A 17,987-nucleotide genomic window follows, 5' to 3' on the forward strand; every position below is an offset into this window, starting at 1 on the left:
ATACTCTAGTAGTGGTTTCCAAGAACCCAGTCCTGAAACTTCCTGTATGTGTTCAGAAGTAGAAATACAGTAGAAATTGTCAGTGAGCAATTTTACAAAAGAAGCCAACAGAAATTGGTCACACTTGTGAAACAATGCAAGCTAATTATTTCACATTGAAGTTGGAAGCATTTTATTTGCTTTAATCAGGATTAGAGCAGTGAGGCTGAGCCTTTAGGGGAGATCCATGGAATAGGGAATCAGGTGGATAAGTAGATTTCTCTCTGCAAAGCTCTAGATATTTCTCCAGAGGCAGAGCCATGTCTTCACATTTTGTTTCAGCTTTTTCATTTCTTATTAAACTAAGAAGATGATATGGCCTTCTGATACACAAAAAAAAAAAAAAAGTCTGGCATACCAGCCAGTGCAGCTTTCTGGCATCCCACTTCTGCTCTCCAGTTGGGAGCTGGTTTTGTTTTTTCTGGCACTGTTGCTGCTTATGTAGAACAATGTCATCCAACTGAGTTTTGTTCTGTGCAATTGTTTGTTTCTCCATTATTAACACCAACATTGCCCTGGGAACTGAGTTTGTCAAATAACATGGTATGCATTTATGGGTGGCTAGTTTTGCTGCATCCGGACAAATCTCCCAAGTAATTCAACCCAGATTTACAGCATTTAGATTAGTTGAAATTTGCAAATGAAAAAGAACTGGAAGTCATGTTAATATGATAGTATGGGACCTACTTCAGTGCCGTAGCACTAAGTAATGTGTCGCCCTTGGCCATACGAGAGGATCCCATGCTGTGGCTCCCTCCCATGTTGGTATTGGATTGATACTGGTATGGTGACAAGCTGTGATGTGGGCTGTTGCTTGGGTAACATAAGAACTGGGCAAAAGTTTCAAATTCTACAGTATTCTGTTAAGTGTAGTGACTTAGAAATGGAATCTGATGTATCCTGTGGGCTGTATTAGACACTTTAGAGAAATCTCCATGATCTAAAATGTGAGAGCAGTTAATTGTTGAGTGTTTTTTAATTGCAAAACCCCTCCATCCTGAAATCTAATTAATTCTCATCCCTACATACAGATTACTTTTAACAGGAAGTTACAGTTAACAGCAATCATCCATCTGCAATTATGTTTCCTGCAGCAGATATAACTGCATGTGATTACAGTTGTGTATTTATGGGGCTGGAAGGAGTCAGATTATCATCTTTTCCAGCCTCCTCCAAAGAAAGAGACTTTCCACTCACTGCCCTTTTGAAAATCTGTGCCAGGAATGGCCAGATCACATGAACAAGTACAGTTCAGCTGTAATCCACATCCAGCATTTGTTTTCTCCCCTTATATGGGGATCCATTACCTGAGACCAACCATCCCTCCTCTAACAGTGTCAACCTGTGTGCTCTTTTTAGGATGTTGCTGAATGGGAGAGTTTTTGCTAAGGTGCGTGTCAGAGGGGCTTCAGTTAATTTATAATTATTTCAAGGGTATTCATGGTAATAGTTCTTGTGCAATAGAAACATAGAGCTGAAAGGGACTCCAAGGGTAATCTAGTCCAAACTCCTGTACAGTGCAGGAAATTCATAGCTCTCTCCCCCCCTCCCCTCCCCTCCCCTCCCGATCCCTGCTCTATGCCAGAGGAAAGCAAAAAACCTCCAGGATCCCCAGCCAATCTGACCTGGAGGAAAATTCTTTCCTGACCCCAAAGTGGCTATCGGCATTACCCTGGAGATATAAGAAAGGACCACGAGAGCCTAGCACCAGCTCACCTCTTCATGACCTCCCTCCCCCAATCTCCGTACATTCAGATTGAGTCATAGAGTCATCTTTGCTAGTCACAGAAGCATCAATTAAGTGCTAAGCTTGGATTCTTGTGGCATTATTCAATATCAGGAATCTATTTCTAGACTATTGAAAACTCTGATATTTCTCAGAAACTAAGACCTTCTGATGGACCATTGGTCTGATCAAAGAGGGAGGGGGTCCCCCAGGTCTGTTAAAAAACAAACAAACCACATATTTGTACCTGGCCTAATTTTCCGAGGGTTTTGATCCATACCAGGACCAGGTTCAGAATTAAACATAAGATGATGCTTGACTTACTTTTATTTACTCTCTGGTTTTTGAGACTTTAATATAATATATGCTGCCTGGGTTTTTTTTTCAAATTTCCATTTTGTAATCATGGTGGCTAGGAGCTTTGAAAAACATAAACACTGAATTCATCATCATTCTTCTGTCCAGACCCACATTGAGACTGCGTACACGCAGGCCACCTGCAGAGAGATTTTTCTAGGTCTTAAAATCTGTAAGGGAATGCTCAGCCTCTACTTTGTAATCTTGAGGGCTAGGAGCTTTGAAAAACATGAACTTGTCATTGTTCTTCTGTCCAGTCTCACATTGGGACTGCACATGCACAGGCCCACCACAGAGAAATTTTTTAGGTGTTAAAATCTGTAAGGGAGCCTCCACTCAGCCTCCATTGTGCACGTGCAGCGGTTTACCCACCAAAAACACGGGTTGTGAGGCAGCGCGTCCCAAATTCCTTCAGTTCTTCTTTTGCTGCCAACGAAAGAGGTTCTTCCTAGTGTCTTCTCGTTCCTTCTTATACTTCATTCCTGGCTTCCTCTTTCATTATGTCTCAAAAGTCGTTTAAAAAGTGTTTGCAGTGCAAAACAAAAATGCCTCACGCTGACGAACATGACCTTTGCCTACTTTGTCTTGGCAAGGTCCACAACGTTTCAGGGCGTAGACACTGCCAAAGATTCACTCCTAAGGCCAGGAGCAACAGAGCTTCCTGACTCAAGACAGCATTGTGGGAAAAGATATCAGGCTCAGACAAACTGGAAGTGAAGCTATCTGCCATGAAAGAGCTTCAGTCCCGATGGCTCTTCCATCAAATTCTCATTTGACTGCCAGTGATCCCTTGCCTGGTCGAACTTCCGAGCGCAGAAAACACCATTCTCCAGATCCAAGTCATTCAGAATGTGCTGCTTCATAACCACCTGTTAAGAAAACGAGAGGTAAAACTAAGCACTGGAAACAATTGGCATCCAACACATGATGTAAGCATGGTTGCTCCCTGTCCTTACCTCCATCCATCATTGTAAAGAAGGAGATTATTGAGTCAGTTCAAACTCCCTTACCACTTGGTATTTCTTTGTATGATGAGGGATACATGCTGCTCGAGGACTTCCCTGCCCCAAGTCTAACTACTGAACCAACATCAAGTCCATTTCTCAGGGCCCTCCTCAATGTTCAGGCCTGCAGCAACCAGCCTTTGCGCCCTGGCCTCAGCAGACTGTGGCTACTGTGCCTGCTTCAGTTATTTCCATCTTGGCCTACATTCCCAATACCGGCACCTGCCAAGAGTTGGCAAGACTTTCTGAATTGGCTACAGTCTGCTTCTGTTTTCCCCCAGCTCCAAGGTCTTCAATCAGTTCTGATCCAACTGGTTCCAGGACCTTCGTCAATTCCATCAGCTCCCTTTCCGGCCTCGGATCTGACTCTTACAGTTCCAGCAACCACCATTCAAGGGTTCCCATTGGTTCCACACTATCAGTTCTGACCTTGTTCACCTGCCTTTTCAAATTCAGAGGATGAAGAGGAGGTTGCTTCACATTCCAAAGTCACTTCAGACCTTGCCTCTGATCCATCTCTGGAGGAGACAGTGGGTGATGCTGAATCTAATTGTGACTGCCGCCTATTTTCAGAGCAAATAGTGTGCATAGCCAGAGCTCTCAAGTTGGACGTTTTGACCTCCATTTCTAAACCAAAGAGCAAAGTCCTACAAGCATTGTATGCTGATTCTCCTGCTTCAATAGTCCCCACCAGTGGAGGATCTGTTGGATATAGTTCAAAGTGTGTGGGAGAATCCGGTGTCCATTCCCACAACTTTTTGGAAAATTGGGAAATATTACAAACTTAAACAGTAGGATTGTCCTTTTCTGTTGATCCACCTTCGCCCATCCTCTCTGTTGGCAGAAGAGGTGCAAGCCCGCTACTGCAATGGCTTCTTGTTGGCCCCAGCAGACAGAGAGGGCAGAAAACTGGATGCTGTGGGCCATAAGGTCTACTCTTTTACAGCTCTTAATTTTAGGATTGCGCATCATCAAGCCATTATGGCTTGATATTTCTGTGGGAGAGACTCTCGAATTACATTCAAGATCTCCTTGATGATTGCCGTGTGCTGGTGAAGGTCTTACAACAGGAAGCCACTAAATTGGCTAAACAGCAGATGACAGCAGGAAAACACACTGCTGGCTGTTTAGCCAGATCCATAGCATCAGCAATTGTTATGCAGCATCATGCCTGGTTACTCTTGACAGCACTTCCTCAGGACAAAAAGAATTGGACTTCCCTTTCAAGGGCACACTACTGTTCTCTGAGAAAACAGATGACTCCTTGACTCAGGTGAAAAAGAACCACCAAACTGCGATGTCTTTGAGTGTCATTGCTCCCCCTCAATCCCAACCAAACAAACCTAGATACCAAGGATCTCAGAGTTATCAGTATTGTACCTGGAGGTATCATTAGCAGCATCCTTACTGTCAACAACCATGTTCATCGGATCAACACTATACAACTGAAAAGGTTGCATGACCAAGAGCGAAACTGAACCAACCCCACTTTCCCAAACCTGCCCCACAAGGACATAAATCTTCGTTCTGATTAAGTGAGGCTGAACTAGACACTTCTGCTTTTTTTCTTTTCTTTTTTTTTTTGATAGATTGTGTCCTTTCACAAAAAAAAAGATGGCAGGATCAGGCCTTGACCTATGCAGTCTTAACTTAAGATAAACTTATTCAAAGTTTATCAAAGTGCAAAAGTTTCAAATGCTTATTTTATCCACTGTTATTAAACTTTTAGTAATAAATGCATGGCTTTCAGTTACTGATTTAAAAGATGTATACTTCCACATTTCTATAGACCCTGTTCTTAGAAAATACCTCAGGTTCAAATGTGGATGTGAATGTTTCCAGTACACAGTGCTCCCTTTTGGCTGGGCGTGGGCTCTACTTGAGGTTCACTAAGTGCATGGTGGTGGTGGTGGTGGTTGCTTTCCCACGATCCAACAGCTACTCTGTTTATCACTACTTGGATAAGTGGTTCCTCATAGCAGAATCAGCAGAACTACTCTGTGAACATATTCAACTTACCCTGACCACTATCTCTAATCTGGACCTTTTGGTAAACTGGGGGAAATCTATTCTCAACCCCAGTAGATCTATATATTTCATTGGGGCTAAACTGGATTCCTCCGTGGGGAGGGCTTTTCTGTCTACTGAAAGAATAAGACGGCTAGAAACCCTGGCCCGTCTCTTTATTGCTAAGCATTATCAATCTGCTTTATTAATCCAAACATTATTGGGTCTCATGGCCTTCACCACTTCCATTATATTCTTTGCCTGTCTGAGAATGAGGCCTTTACAAAACTGTTTTTTACGTCATTACAATCTTATGACAACTCATCAACAGGTTAAACTATTGATTCTCCAATCTGTATTCAGATCCTTCATATAGAGGACTCAACCCAAGAACTTAACTCATGGGTACCCATTTGGGAGAATCTGTGCTGAATCTCTGTTAACACTATGCTTTAGCTCTCAGTTGGAGGGCCCACTGCGGTCCTCAGCTGACCCATTCATCAAGTATTATTCTGTCTACATGAATGCGAGAAGAGAATCAGCACTGGGAACAGCTGTCCTACAATCTCTATTTAGCTAATCCACTCACACCCTCATCCATTGGTTAGTAGCTCGCTATACTACCAATGTCGGGCTGCACAGAAGAACAAAGACAAAAACACGGTTGCACTTACCTATTACCAGGGCTTTTTTTCAGCTGGAACGTGGTGGAATGGAGTTCCGGAACCTCTTGAAAATGGTCACATGGCTGGTGGCCCTGCCCCCTGATCTCCAGACAGAGGGGAGGTTAGATTGCCCTCAATCTAAACTCCCCTCTGTCTGGAGATCAGGGGGCGGGGGCACCAGCCATGTGATCATTTTCTCTGAGGGCAACCCACTGAGTTCCACCACCTCTTTTCCCAGAAAAAAAGCCCTGCCTATTACTATGGTTTGTCGAGTGTCTTCTGTGCAGGCACACATTCCCACTCTCCTGCCCTGCTGTGAGTGTTTATTTGCCTGTATCTTTCCTTACTCCGGCGGCTCAGGAGAACTGAAGGAATTTGGGGGCTCTGCCTCACAACCTGCGTTTTTGGCAGGGAAACCGCTGCACGTGCACAGTGGAAGCTAAATGCCCCCTTACAGATTTTAAGAGCTAGAAAAATCTCTCCACAGCTGGCTTATGCATGCACAGTCCCAACATATGCCTGCACACAAGACTCTCGGCGAACAACATTACAGATAAGTGCAACCCTGTTTTTTATAGTGTGTGTTTTTGCGCATGTGTCTGTGTATAGAGAAACAGCAGCTGTGAGACTCAGGAAGTTCCCTTGTAGGCTACATTGTTTCTGCTAGCCAGTGTAGAAAAGTCAAGTCTGCCTTTTATTTAAGCTTGTTTTGCTGTCTCATTCGCAGTTGATGGGCCAACAGATGCAATTCCTCGAGCATGTCAGTTAAATTCAGATGTACCACAAATCACACAGCTTCTGAATATGAACAAGCTGCGCTCATCTGGTCAAAAATGTGGAAATTGGCCCTTAACCTCACCAGAATCAGGTAGGTTGTAAAATATAAACCTGGCCTTGTTAGAACTTGTGGTCTCCTGATAAGAGTCAGTGTGGTGTAGTGTTGGACCAGGCTCTGGGAGACCCAGGTTCAAATACCTGCTCTGTCATGGAAAGTTGCTGGGTAGCTTTGGGCCAGTCACACACACTCAGCCTAACCTAAGTCACATCATTGTGAGGATAAAATGGAGTTGAGGAGAAAGATGTAAACCACGTTGGGTCCTTATTGAGGAGAAAGAATATAAATGATCAATTCTGCTTACTCTCCCTGGCCAGAGGCCATTCTCTTGTACGCAAGTTCTTTTGTTAGAATCTGAAAAAAGCAATCTCAGAGACTTTTGTAGGGTGCAGTTTGTATGAAATGCATGGAATTTATGGAATGCATGAAATCAGTCTCTGTTGCTAGTGTTTCTCTTCTGTTGGAAGATGGCAACAAATAGGGCAGTGGGGAGAAAGCATGCTCCAGGAATTATTAACTACTTCTCTTGACTGTTGGAATACAAGTAGTAAGGTGGTACTGGAGCATATGAGGGGCAATTTTTGATGATACCTCCTTCTTGCTGCTTCCAGTTGTCCCCTGAGCCGCTCACTGTTTCCAGTTGTCCCTCGAGCCTTGGAATAGCTTTACAGAAGAACATGCTGTTGAGTAACCAACTCACAGCAGCACCATCCACATGACATTCTAAGCAAGAGCTGTTTGCCATTGCCTTCCTGTGCATAGCAGGGGCTACAGAAATGGAGAGGGGGAGAGGTCCGTTCCATGAACTTACTCCATTTGCATTTCATAAGATCCAGTCTATTCTTGGGAAGGGAAAGGGGGCTAACTTACAGTTTAGAAGCATAGCCTGCAAACACAACTCAGGGTTCTTTCAACTGCAGTATATGCCAGCCTAACACCAGGCCAGCAACAGATCAATAATACTGTAAAATGAGAGGTTGATATAAAATACAGATATCCACCTATAACATGTATGATCATCAATATGCTTATTACTATGACAGGAGATATATAAAGGGAAGGCTGTGTGTATTGCAGGGACTCCTTGAGTTTGTTTTTGCATGTGCATACACAGGCCCTTTCTTGTAGCTGGGGTCACCCTCGAGATGAGTAAGAAGATTTTGCCTTCTCCCTAATGAGGGATCCAGTGAGCATTGTTTTCTTTTTCATTTCAGTTCTTACCTGCGCAGTGGCTGCACAGGCAGGCCAGGCAGTGGTGGGCTATCTGACAGTATCTTGTTTTCCTTAATGGCAAGTCTGCCTGCACTCATCATGCAACCTTTAGACTGAGCCCTTAGCATTAACTCCATTGGCGGGAAGGGATGTGAACAACGTGCATGACTGCATTTTTTCTTCAGTGCTTCCTGAGCAATGGCATTGACATTGAGTGGCTCGTAAGGATCAAATCACAAAAGGTTTGCTTTGCACCAGGGAGGGGAGAAGCAGATGGCAAGGTGCCGTCAGTACCAGTGTTGTCATCGCCGTCCCCTTCCATGCATTTTTCTGCACAACGTAAGATGTTGTGTTTGGGTTACTCTGTAGGCAAGAGGGGAGTGAATAGTTGTGTCTCTGGAGTCCTTATTACATAGGCTGTGTTTATAGACAGCAATTTGGAACACTGTTAGGGCACATCCAGATGGCCGCTTGTCATCTCTCTAGGGCTTGTGCAATTTTTGATGATGGAAGAGGAAAGTATGTTAGGACTCCTGCAATGCTGCCAGCATAATGCAGTCTGGGGTTGGAATTGGTGGAGAAGAAACAGGGAACCAATATGGAATGAAGTCATTGTAGCACATGGACCGTAGGAGTTGTACATCTCTCCTCCTTCAAAATTGTCATGGGAATATATCCTTAGGGAAAGGCATGGTCTCTCAAATGTGTAGGATTTAAACAGAAGCAAATTTTGCTAAAACCTTCCATTTAAGAGAAATACTTGCTGTCTTTTAAAAAAACCCTTAATATGTTAATGTCATTCTCCAAAAGAACAAAACCTTCTCCTATTAAAATCCATAATGAGATGCAATCTTTATTAATATGGATTGCAACAAAATAAGAAAGGTGAGTAACTTAATTTAGAATACCATGGCACTATTCTTGTGCCTAATATAATGAAAACAAAAAAAAGATAATAGAGTTCATTTAATTTTGGATAACCACTTAAGGGTATAATTATTATTTTTTATTTCATCATTTGTATGACATCCTGTCCTACTTTCTAATTTTACATGATGTGTTCGAATAAAAATTCAAGACTACACCCAAGAATTTCAATGTCTTTTATTTTAAAGTTCAAGGACACTATGATGCATGACATAAAATGCAAGAGGAGGTATAGGAGCGGCATGAATGCATCTGGGGTGGATTCACTGAGAACTCTTAATGGCACTATTAATTTTTTTATGCATGAGGAGAAAACTACCTTGCTGATTATATAAGTTGAACCTGTCCTTTATGAAGTGAATATGCATTACTTTGAGCCTATGAAATATGAAAACACAGGACTCCTGTGGGACGGTGGGTATTTCATAAACCCATATACAATAACAGTAAAATTTCATCAACCCTAGTAGTTTAGGTGGCATCTAACATATTCAAATTAATTAGTTATTTGGATAAATGGAAGTGTTCTTCACTTAAAGCGCACTATACAGAACAAATTCCACGATCTTCCAAGTCCAGATTAACCTGGATGATGTGAAAACCATACAGCAGAGTTGCAGCAGAGTTGTAAATGCTACAGTACTGTATTTCCTGAGAGCACCAGATCTCTGTTATGATGGCTGTTCCATCAAGGAATGATGCCCTCTCAAAGGCACATCTATCCACAGTAAAGCACCATAAGTAGTTGAAGAGTTTGCTTGTTTCCACCACTTCACCAGAGCAAGCCCAGGTTGTCCCCTCAGTACGTCTTGAAGTCAAATGCGATTGCTCCTTTATCATAAGTGATGGCTATCTGCCCCTTAGAGTTCACAGCATCCTTCGAGTATACAGCTGGCATCCCATTTAATGTTTCACTAAGCAATTATGACCTCTGTTGTACACTGTCAACCAAATCAACTAGATCACAGGAGCTCACGCAAGGCTGTGTTCAAAGTCTTTGAAGGCTCCACAGATGATATTGGCACTTTTTCACTTCCACCAATCATTTCATCCTGCTACTCAACCAGGATTTAAAGTGCAGAAGGTCCATTTACACAGATTCCAAGGCAAAGAGCTGTCAAGGCTTCTCTCTGGGCATACCTTCTTGCTGATCAGAAGACATGTACCTGATTTCTGAGGCTGTTTTCTTGCTGCCAAACATGCTGCATGTCCCAATGACCTATACTGTAATACATGATTCATGCTGGCAGATATTAACTACAATGACAGATTGAAAGACAAGTGATGTGTTTAGTTGCCTTTGGGCAGAGTGAGCGTATCTGTGGCTGGATATAATCATGGTGTGACTGGGACTTTCACCTTCTAAGGGACATGATTCTACCATCAGTGAGTCCCAAGCTTTAGCTATCATTACTACACTTACCCTACAAGAGTGATCCCCAAATGCCTCTCAGGAAGACCCAAGCACTGCGAAGCCTTGGTAGAGGACAGTACAGAACTGATGTCTGATAAGTAGAACCTGTGCCTGTGTAAAGTGGAAAATAGTTACCATTGGCTATAAGGATGCCAGCTCCACTGGCTAAGGCCAGTTAGATTTTACTAAGTTAAAAAAGCATAAGATATGGAGCAAAATTTGGGGTCAGTGACATTGTCAATTGATAGGTTCTTTTGAATAGCTTTAGCCCTCTTCAACAGCCTCACAACTGTTAAAAGACAAAGGGGAAGAAGCCTTGCCTCCAACCCAGCAGAAGGCACCCATCCACCGGCACGAGTGTTATTGTGTAACACCAGCCCAAGAGGTAACATGGACAGTTACTTATCCAAGAAAGCCTGCCTGGAACAGTATGTTGCGGGTAGCTAGACAATCCTCCCGCACAACTGTGAGAAACGATATATTTTTACATGTATCCACAATGGGAATTGTGGGCTACTGTACCTAATCAATACATACTATATTATTCAAGTAGCATTCATCAGGCATTCTTCCCTCCTGGGAATTTTCTATAGGTCCAGTCATTCACTTTGGTTGGGAGCCCAAGATGATGTATTGTGTTGATTACAAATGAAATGTAATTGGATAAGCAGACTTGAAAATCAGATTGTTTTGGATTGTTGTGATTGAATCTGAGTAATTTCAATGCCACTGTAGATGCTATGCATGTAAACTCTGCTTGCAAAGAACTCTTCAGCTTATGAAAAAAAGAGGGATAAGAAGGGACATAATTTAAGTGTATGTCATTTGGATATGATCAATAAACTCAAAAAGTGTTTAGATTGCTTTGCAACTTGTGGATCTGGTTTTACATACTCAGCAAATCAAACTCAGACTCTCTCTGGCTCAGTCTTACCTACATTTACTAATAGTTGGTGAGTCAGTTCTCCCTCCACCCCTCCATTTCCCTTAAACTTAAGCTAACCACTGAGTCTCAAAAGATATTAACACTCCACTTACTAGCCAAGACAGCCTTAAAATGAATAGCTTTCTCACACCTTCAGGCAAGTGAACAATTTCAATTATTAAATAAGAGTCCTCTGGGATATGATAATCACATTGAAATTAGATGCCAGAAGTCTTGTGTGATTCTATAGCTCCACGTAAATGAAAATAAGCATCCTTCTGACTGTACCGTTTCTACCTCCTTTTTAAGAATGCGTTTAAGCGTGTTAGATGTAATCACCTTATGACTTTGAATTCTTTCAAGAGAGAATAATGGTTAAATGGTTGGGTTGCAAATCAGCAGTCTGCTGGTTCAAATCCCACTCCTGCCATGAACTTAGTAGATGGCCTTGGGTAAGCCTCTCCTGTCAGTCCCCAGCTCCCCAGCTGTATTGTATAATGACAACGCTGAATTTGTTTATTGCTGTAAGTGGGGCACTAATTTGTCTATAAGAGTGGTATATAAGCACTGTTGTTGTTGTCGTTGTCATTGTCATCATTAAATAAACTAATTTAAAAGCTGTGATAAACATCACTATTCATTTGTAACATCTTGTTGTGAGTTTCCCAGTTTTAAAAATAAGCCTTTGTTGGCCCTGTTAGAACCACAATAATGACTGAAATCATCCCCTTGAAAGAAATAATATAATGAGTAGCAGCAAAAGTAAAATATTCTTATGAAGTTGTATAATGGTATTATTCCATTCAAAAATGCTGAAATTGTAAATATTGAACCATGGAGTTACAATGGTTTCATAGATAACATTTTCCCTAGTTGAATATGTGCTACCTTTTAATATATAATGGATTTTCCATCATTGCAAGAATTCTTTTATTGGTGGTGTGTGTACATGTGTGTGTGCTAATTTCCCTCACTCAGTGCTGTTTCTACCTCTGAACCCTAAAGTGTTTCAAGAAAGCTGCTGATTGATATAGCCGGGTATAGGGTGGCAAAATCCAGTCATTGCTTATCTGATGGCATACTACTATAAAACATATTATTTAAGCTGATATACTATATAATACTTCACATTTTCATATACATATTTAAAAAAGACATCTGAATAACATGTATATGCAAAATTTGTTTTCCCTTGTGATTCTATGCAATCCCATGTTTGAGACTTTGCATGTGCCAGATGCTAGGATATTGCAGGCCTAACCATGATGTTCATCAGAAAAAAATCTAATAATATAGTAAAATCTCTGGTATTGTAGGTAATGAAGAGATGCCACACTTGGACTAGAAAACAGAGCCAGATTCAGGAGTCTCTTGACTGACAGCAAGACTCTTTTCAGTGTACAAATGAGAAAAGTTCTGAAGAATTTTCACAGAACAGTCCTAAGCAGACAATCATAAGAAATACCTCAGAGATACTTTGGTAGGGACACAGACTATATGCTGTGCTGCTGGGTACTGTTTGCTGATGCAGATATGCACCACTAGGGAGTTTCTATGTTGCATAACATGCCACGTAGATTAGTTACACGTTTCATAAATTACCACAAATTTTGTTAGTCTTATAGGTGCTACTGGACTCTTGCTCTTTTCTACTGCTACAGACAGACTAACATGGCTACCCATCTTGATTTATCTCTATGCTTGACATTTTTGCTGGTTTTCAAATTTCCTTGTATCTGTTCACTGAATATCCTAACTATTGTTCATTATGGTACTTGCTCAGTGAATGTCTTAGCTGTTGTTCATATCTGCATGCATATAACTTTATTTCTTTTATGTCAGGCAGATAAATGTGTGAACAGATAAGGTTGAAAAGAGTTGATCTAGAAGCCCTATTGGCAGTTTTACATCTGTTAACATGTGTATGTCATTGCTTGATACTGCTTTCATAATGTGTGTGTGTGTATATATATATGAACCAGTCCTGCCAATGACTGCAGTGAAGGATTGCATGTCCATACAGGAAATGGACAAAGCAACATGGTAATTTGACTTGGTTTTCATGAGCTGGTATTAGCTGGATGTGCGGAACTGTGATAACATTCTGTAGAGTGATAAAAAAAATATTTTTCTTATGTGTACCCTCAGCATCTGCCTCCAGTTAAAGCTTTTGGTCACTTTCCCAAATGCAAGACTAGAGGAACACAAAGATAAACACATATTTGCTTGCATATCACTATTGTTCCTTGATCTGCTATCACACATTTTACCTGTCATTTCCCATTGTAACTAACAGTACAGAGGAGCAAATTGAATCACAAAGCTCTCCTTTGTAAGACTGCATACTGTAGAGACAAATATCTGGCAAGAGACGTATCCCTTTTACCTTTTTACACATATATACAAACACAGCCTCCTCTACCAAACCAGTTTTCCATTCTTTCCACACAAACACACACAGAGATGACACACTGATGTGCTGAAATTCCTAATTCATTGTGTACCACTAATTTCCCTGAATTACAGATATAATTATATGCTGTTGAAGAGCAATTCAACAAAATGAATAAAGCCAGCATGCATCCGGTTAATTATTATGTGTGTAATTTGACTAAAATTTTACACTGTTAATTCTTTCAATTCCCAGCCCAGATTTAGTACTGACTGTTAGTCAATGTAAAGCTATAGGAAAACGTTTTTTTTTTTTTAAATGATGGGACCTTGTTTAATTGAATGCAGAATCAAGTCTCGTTGCTTAAACTGAGCAATTCAACTTGCTAATGCAAGATGTAGTGGTCCACTAAGCACAAATCAAAACTGGTAATTTACTTAAAAATTAGTACTCTCTTTACCCTGAGTGCTTTAGTTTCCACAACAATACTGGTAGATTTTTCCTCTCCTTGCTTTTGACTGCGGGCACATGAATTTGTATGGAGAGTTCATTGTTTCTGTTGTTGATTTCATCTGTAAAAGAACACCGTAATTCACTTGCATGTTAATTTGAAGTATCAATCAGTTCTTTGGTAACATATGGAGAAGGTGCTGGTTTGACTGGTCTTCATGCTGGAGACTGTATTCATTATTCACTACCTGAAACAATGGCTGCCCTCATACCCTGCGTTGATGGAGACAACTCAAGTGTACAAAAAGGAACAGTGTGAATCAGCCCTGAATCAGGATGTGCTTTTTATGTGCTTGCATGAAAAGGAGCCATATGAGTATTACTGAAGGGGCTTTGTTCAGTTCTGTAACACCCATTTGTGTGCTTGATAATCTGCTTCCTGCTTGCTCGGGATAGAACCTTGTACTGTTGCCATTTCTGCTACAGGGTACATCATGCATTTCCAAACTTCATTGCTCAGTTAGAGCCCGATCTTTGGAACTGAGGATGGCATAGACAAGCAAGAAGAATTCATTTGGGATCATCGCTCAAGCGGGGTTGCTGCTAATGCAGAGAGTGGCCCTGCTACCATGCCATAGTTGAGGGCTGCCAGAGGGCTAGCATACGTCAGTACAGCCAGGATGTCATGTTCTCTGCTAACCACCAGACAGTTCGATGCCTCTGATTTTCTTCCATCACTTCTTTCACCTAAGAATAACTTAACATGCACTTAATGTGTCCAAAACCTTGAGGTTTTCCAATGTGTGATACTTGGTGCTAAATGTGTCCAAAATGCATCAACAATTCTTCAAAATACATCCATTGAAACAGGACCCCATTTTTCTGTCAACAGTACCTGCTATTTTATCCGTTTTACAGAAAAACAATACATGGAATCCCAGTCTTCAAACTTTTTCATCACCTCAGATTTCAGCATTCTTAAATGATTCAGTCTGACAAAACAGCAAAATGGGATTTGATAGCCAAGATGGAAAATTTACTTCATTCACATTGTAACATGGGGTGTGCATAGCTATGGTTTGCTTTCTTCGTTCCTTGAGATAGGTAGTTCCCATGATTTATGTGATACGTGTATTAACATAAGTGGCTAAGATGGAAACATTTCTCCCTATCACGATTGTGTGAATAGGCATGCCTTCTGAATATTGTTATTATTAACTTACGTTATTTCAGTCGACCAGATGTTTGGGCTGGAATTTTTGGTCCCTCACAGGCTTGGATTTTATCTAACAATCTAGGAGTCAGGTTTCTCCTTACATGTGGCATTTTCCAAGTTGTGTGGCTTTTTGCATCTGTCCAGTTGTTATCCTATCTATACCCATATCACCTAGATGTTTAGTTAATCCTTTTGGAATTATGCCTAGCTCTCCTATCACTACTAGAATTACAGAATTTACAGTTGTATGTTTATCCCAGAGACACTGAACTTCAAATCTTCTTACTTACAAACACAGTAATATGTTCTATCTTATTATCTGTTCGGATTTTGAAATCTTACAAGATCTTAACTTTCTCATTTCCAACAACTTTCTCAGGCTTATGTTCCCACCAGTATTTCGCAGACTGTAGTTCTTACTTTTTGCATAAATTCCAATGCAACATTGTAGCTACTATATTATGGCAGTTTTCATAGTTTGTGCAGTCTTACTGCACCCACTGATGAGATGGTCAACTGTTTCATCTACTTAGTTACGTAATCTATACTTGCTGTCATTCTTGGTCTTTTCAGTTTTCATTTTCATACAGTTTGTTCTTAATGCCTGTTCTTGTGCAGCTAATATAAGCCCTATCTTTTTTCAATAACCTTTGTGCTAGCCATTTCCAGTTGTTACTCTTGTCGACTTTACCCTCCATATTCTTCATGTATTGACCATGCAGTGGTTTACTTTGCCATGCCTCCATGTGGTTTTTCAGTGTTTCTTTATTTGTCTTTTGCACCCTTAACTTTAATTATTCCTTCTCTGTAAACCCCAGCTAGCATCTTCTCTTGCTCTTACTCTTGATGTAATCATTCAGTGCCCCTTTTTCTTCTAATGTTTGTTTTACTTGTAAGAATCCTTAACCACCATTATTTCATGGCAAATAAAGTCAATCTAAGTCACTTTGAGAATGTAGGGGGTGATTTGGTTTGTGTACAATCTACAATTTCAGCATGGTATCGAATTACTGGGATACCCTGGGTATTATAGCATTAATTATATTTCCACCATTTAATTTTAGCATATGTTTTGGGCCTCTTTTAATGTATTCAGCACATGCCTTTTTTGCTATTGTGTACTGAATGCTATTAGCTTGCAATATAGTTTGCAATTTGTAGGTTTCTTCATAGTCTAAACTTTTCATTCTGTTTCCATCCAGAAGTTGTATTCTGTCCAATTCAGTAATATTTCCTTATTTTTTCAATAGTATTGCACATATTTCAATTGCAAAGAACATTGTTATATCTTGGCTAAATATTTAAATAGTATGCACCAAAGACTTAATTTCTTCTTCAGATTTTCTGTATAATTTAGGGTTGTCCATGTATAGCAAATTAAATATTTTTCCTCCTCCCTTTGAAATAATAATAATAACAGCAACAACAGTTGATTTATATACCACCCTTCAGGACAACTTAATGCCCACTCAGAGCGGTTTACAAAGTATGTTGTTATTATCCCCACAACAAACACCCTGTGAGGTGGGTAGGGCTGAGAGGGCTCCTAGAAGCTGTGACTGACCCAAGGTCACTCAGCTGGCAAAGTAGAGGAGTGGGGAATCAAACCTTGTTCTCCAGATTAGAGTTCCGCACTCTTAACCACTACACCAAACTGGCTCTCTCGTATCTGCAATGTGTTTTATTCAGTATCATAATTAGTGGTACCATAGCAATGACACACAATAAAGGTAGCAGGGAATCACCTTGAAATATTTCACATCTGATATTGGCACATCTTGGTTCCATTTCGTTAGCTGTCAGTGTTGTGCACCATTTTCTCATTGTTGCTGATAAAAACTTTCTAATATTGCTGCTAACTCCAAACATGAATGTGGCAGGGAGTCAAACACCTTTTTGTAACTGATTCAGGCGGTGTGCAAATTTGTTTCCCTCCCTGTGCAATTTTTAATACCACTTTATCGATCAAGAATTGATCGTTTATTCCACAATACTTTTGGCTGTTTCCATTTTGGGGAATTATTCCACTTAACAGTTTAATCATTGTTGACAGGCAAATAATTGGTCAATAATTATTAGGAACTAATAAAAGAGGCATAATGAAAACATTAGTGGATCGTGCAAGACAGATATGTGAGCTGCACTTTCTCAATGAGGAAATTAATCATCTAAACCACGCACTTCAGGCAAATGGCTACTCCAGAAATGAAATCCGAAGAGCAATCAAACCCAGGATGAATCAAACAACCAAGGAAAAACAGTCTCCTACAGGAAAAGTGTTTTTGCCATATATCAAAGGAATTACTGATCAGATGGAAAAGCTTAAGAAAAAGCATAACCTTCAAGCAGTATTCAGACCCACCCAAAAAATACAACAGATGCTACGATCAGCAAAAGACAATAGAGACCCCCCTCACCTCTGCAGGAGTATACCGTATACCCTGCAGCTGTGGACAAGTGTACATCGTGACCACAAAGCGTAGCATCCAGACAAGAATAAAAGAACATGAAAGACACTGCAGACTTGGACAACCTGAAAAATCAGCAGTGGCTGAACATAGCCTAACACAAACAGGGCACAGTATCTTATTCCAGGGCACCAAAATACTGGACAACACTTCCAACTACTTTGTCAGACTGCACAGGGAAGCCATTGAAATTCACAAGCATAAGCAAAACTTCAACAGGAAAGAAGAAACCTTAAGAATGAACAGAGCATGGTTTCCAGTTCTGAAAAACACCAGGCTAACAGGTGTTACACCTCTGAAGATGCCAGCCACAGCTGCTGGCGAAACGTCAGGAACTACAATGCCAAGAC

The 17,987-nt window shown here is 40.7% G+C and overlaps 1 protein-coding gene across 3 annotated transcripts in view; it reads left to right on the forward strand.

The window, feature by feature from the left end:
- Nucleotides 1–17,987, forward strand: part of CFAP20DC (CFAP20 domain containing) — a 248,538-nt gene that overhangs the window by 93,638 nt on the left and 136,913 nt on the right. For all 3 annotated transcript variants that reach the window (XM_054975347.1, XM_054975348.1, XM_054975349.1), the window contains one exon: nt 6,526–6,666. In XM_054975347.1, coding sequence (XP_054831322.1) covers nt 6,526–6,666 — 141 coding nt within the window. The remainder of the gene's footprint in view (nt 1–6,525; nt 6,667–17,987) is intronic.

Source organism: Eublepharis macularius, chromosome 4 (assembly GCF_028583425.1).
Source record: "Eublepharis macularius isolate TG4126 chromosome 4, MPM_Emac_v1.0, whole genome shotgun sequence".
NCBI classification, from domain to species: Eukaryota; Metazoa; Chordata; class Lepidosauria; order Squamata; family Eublepharidae; genus Eublepharis; species Eublepharis macularius.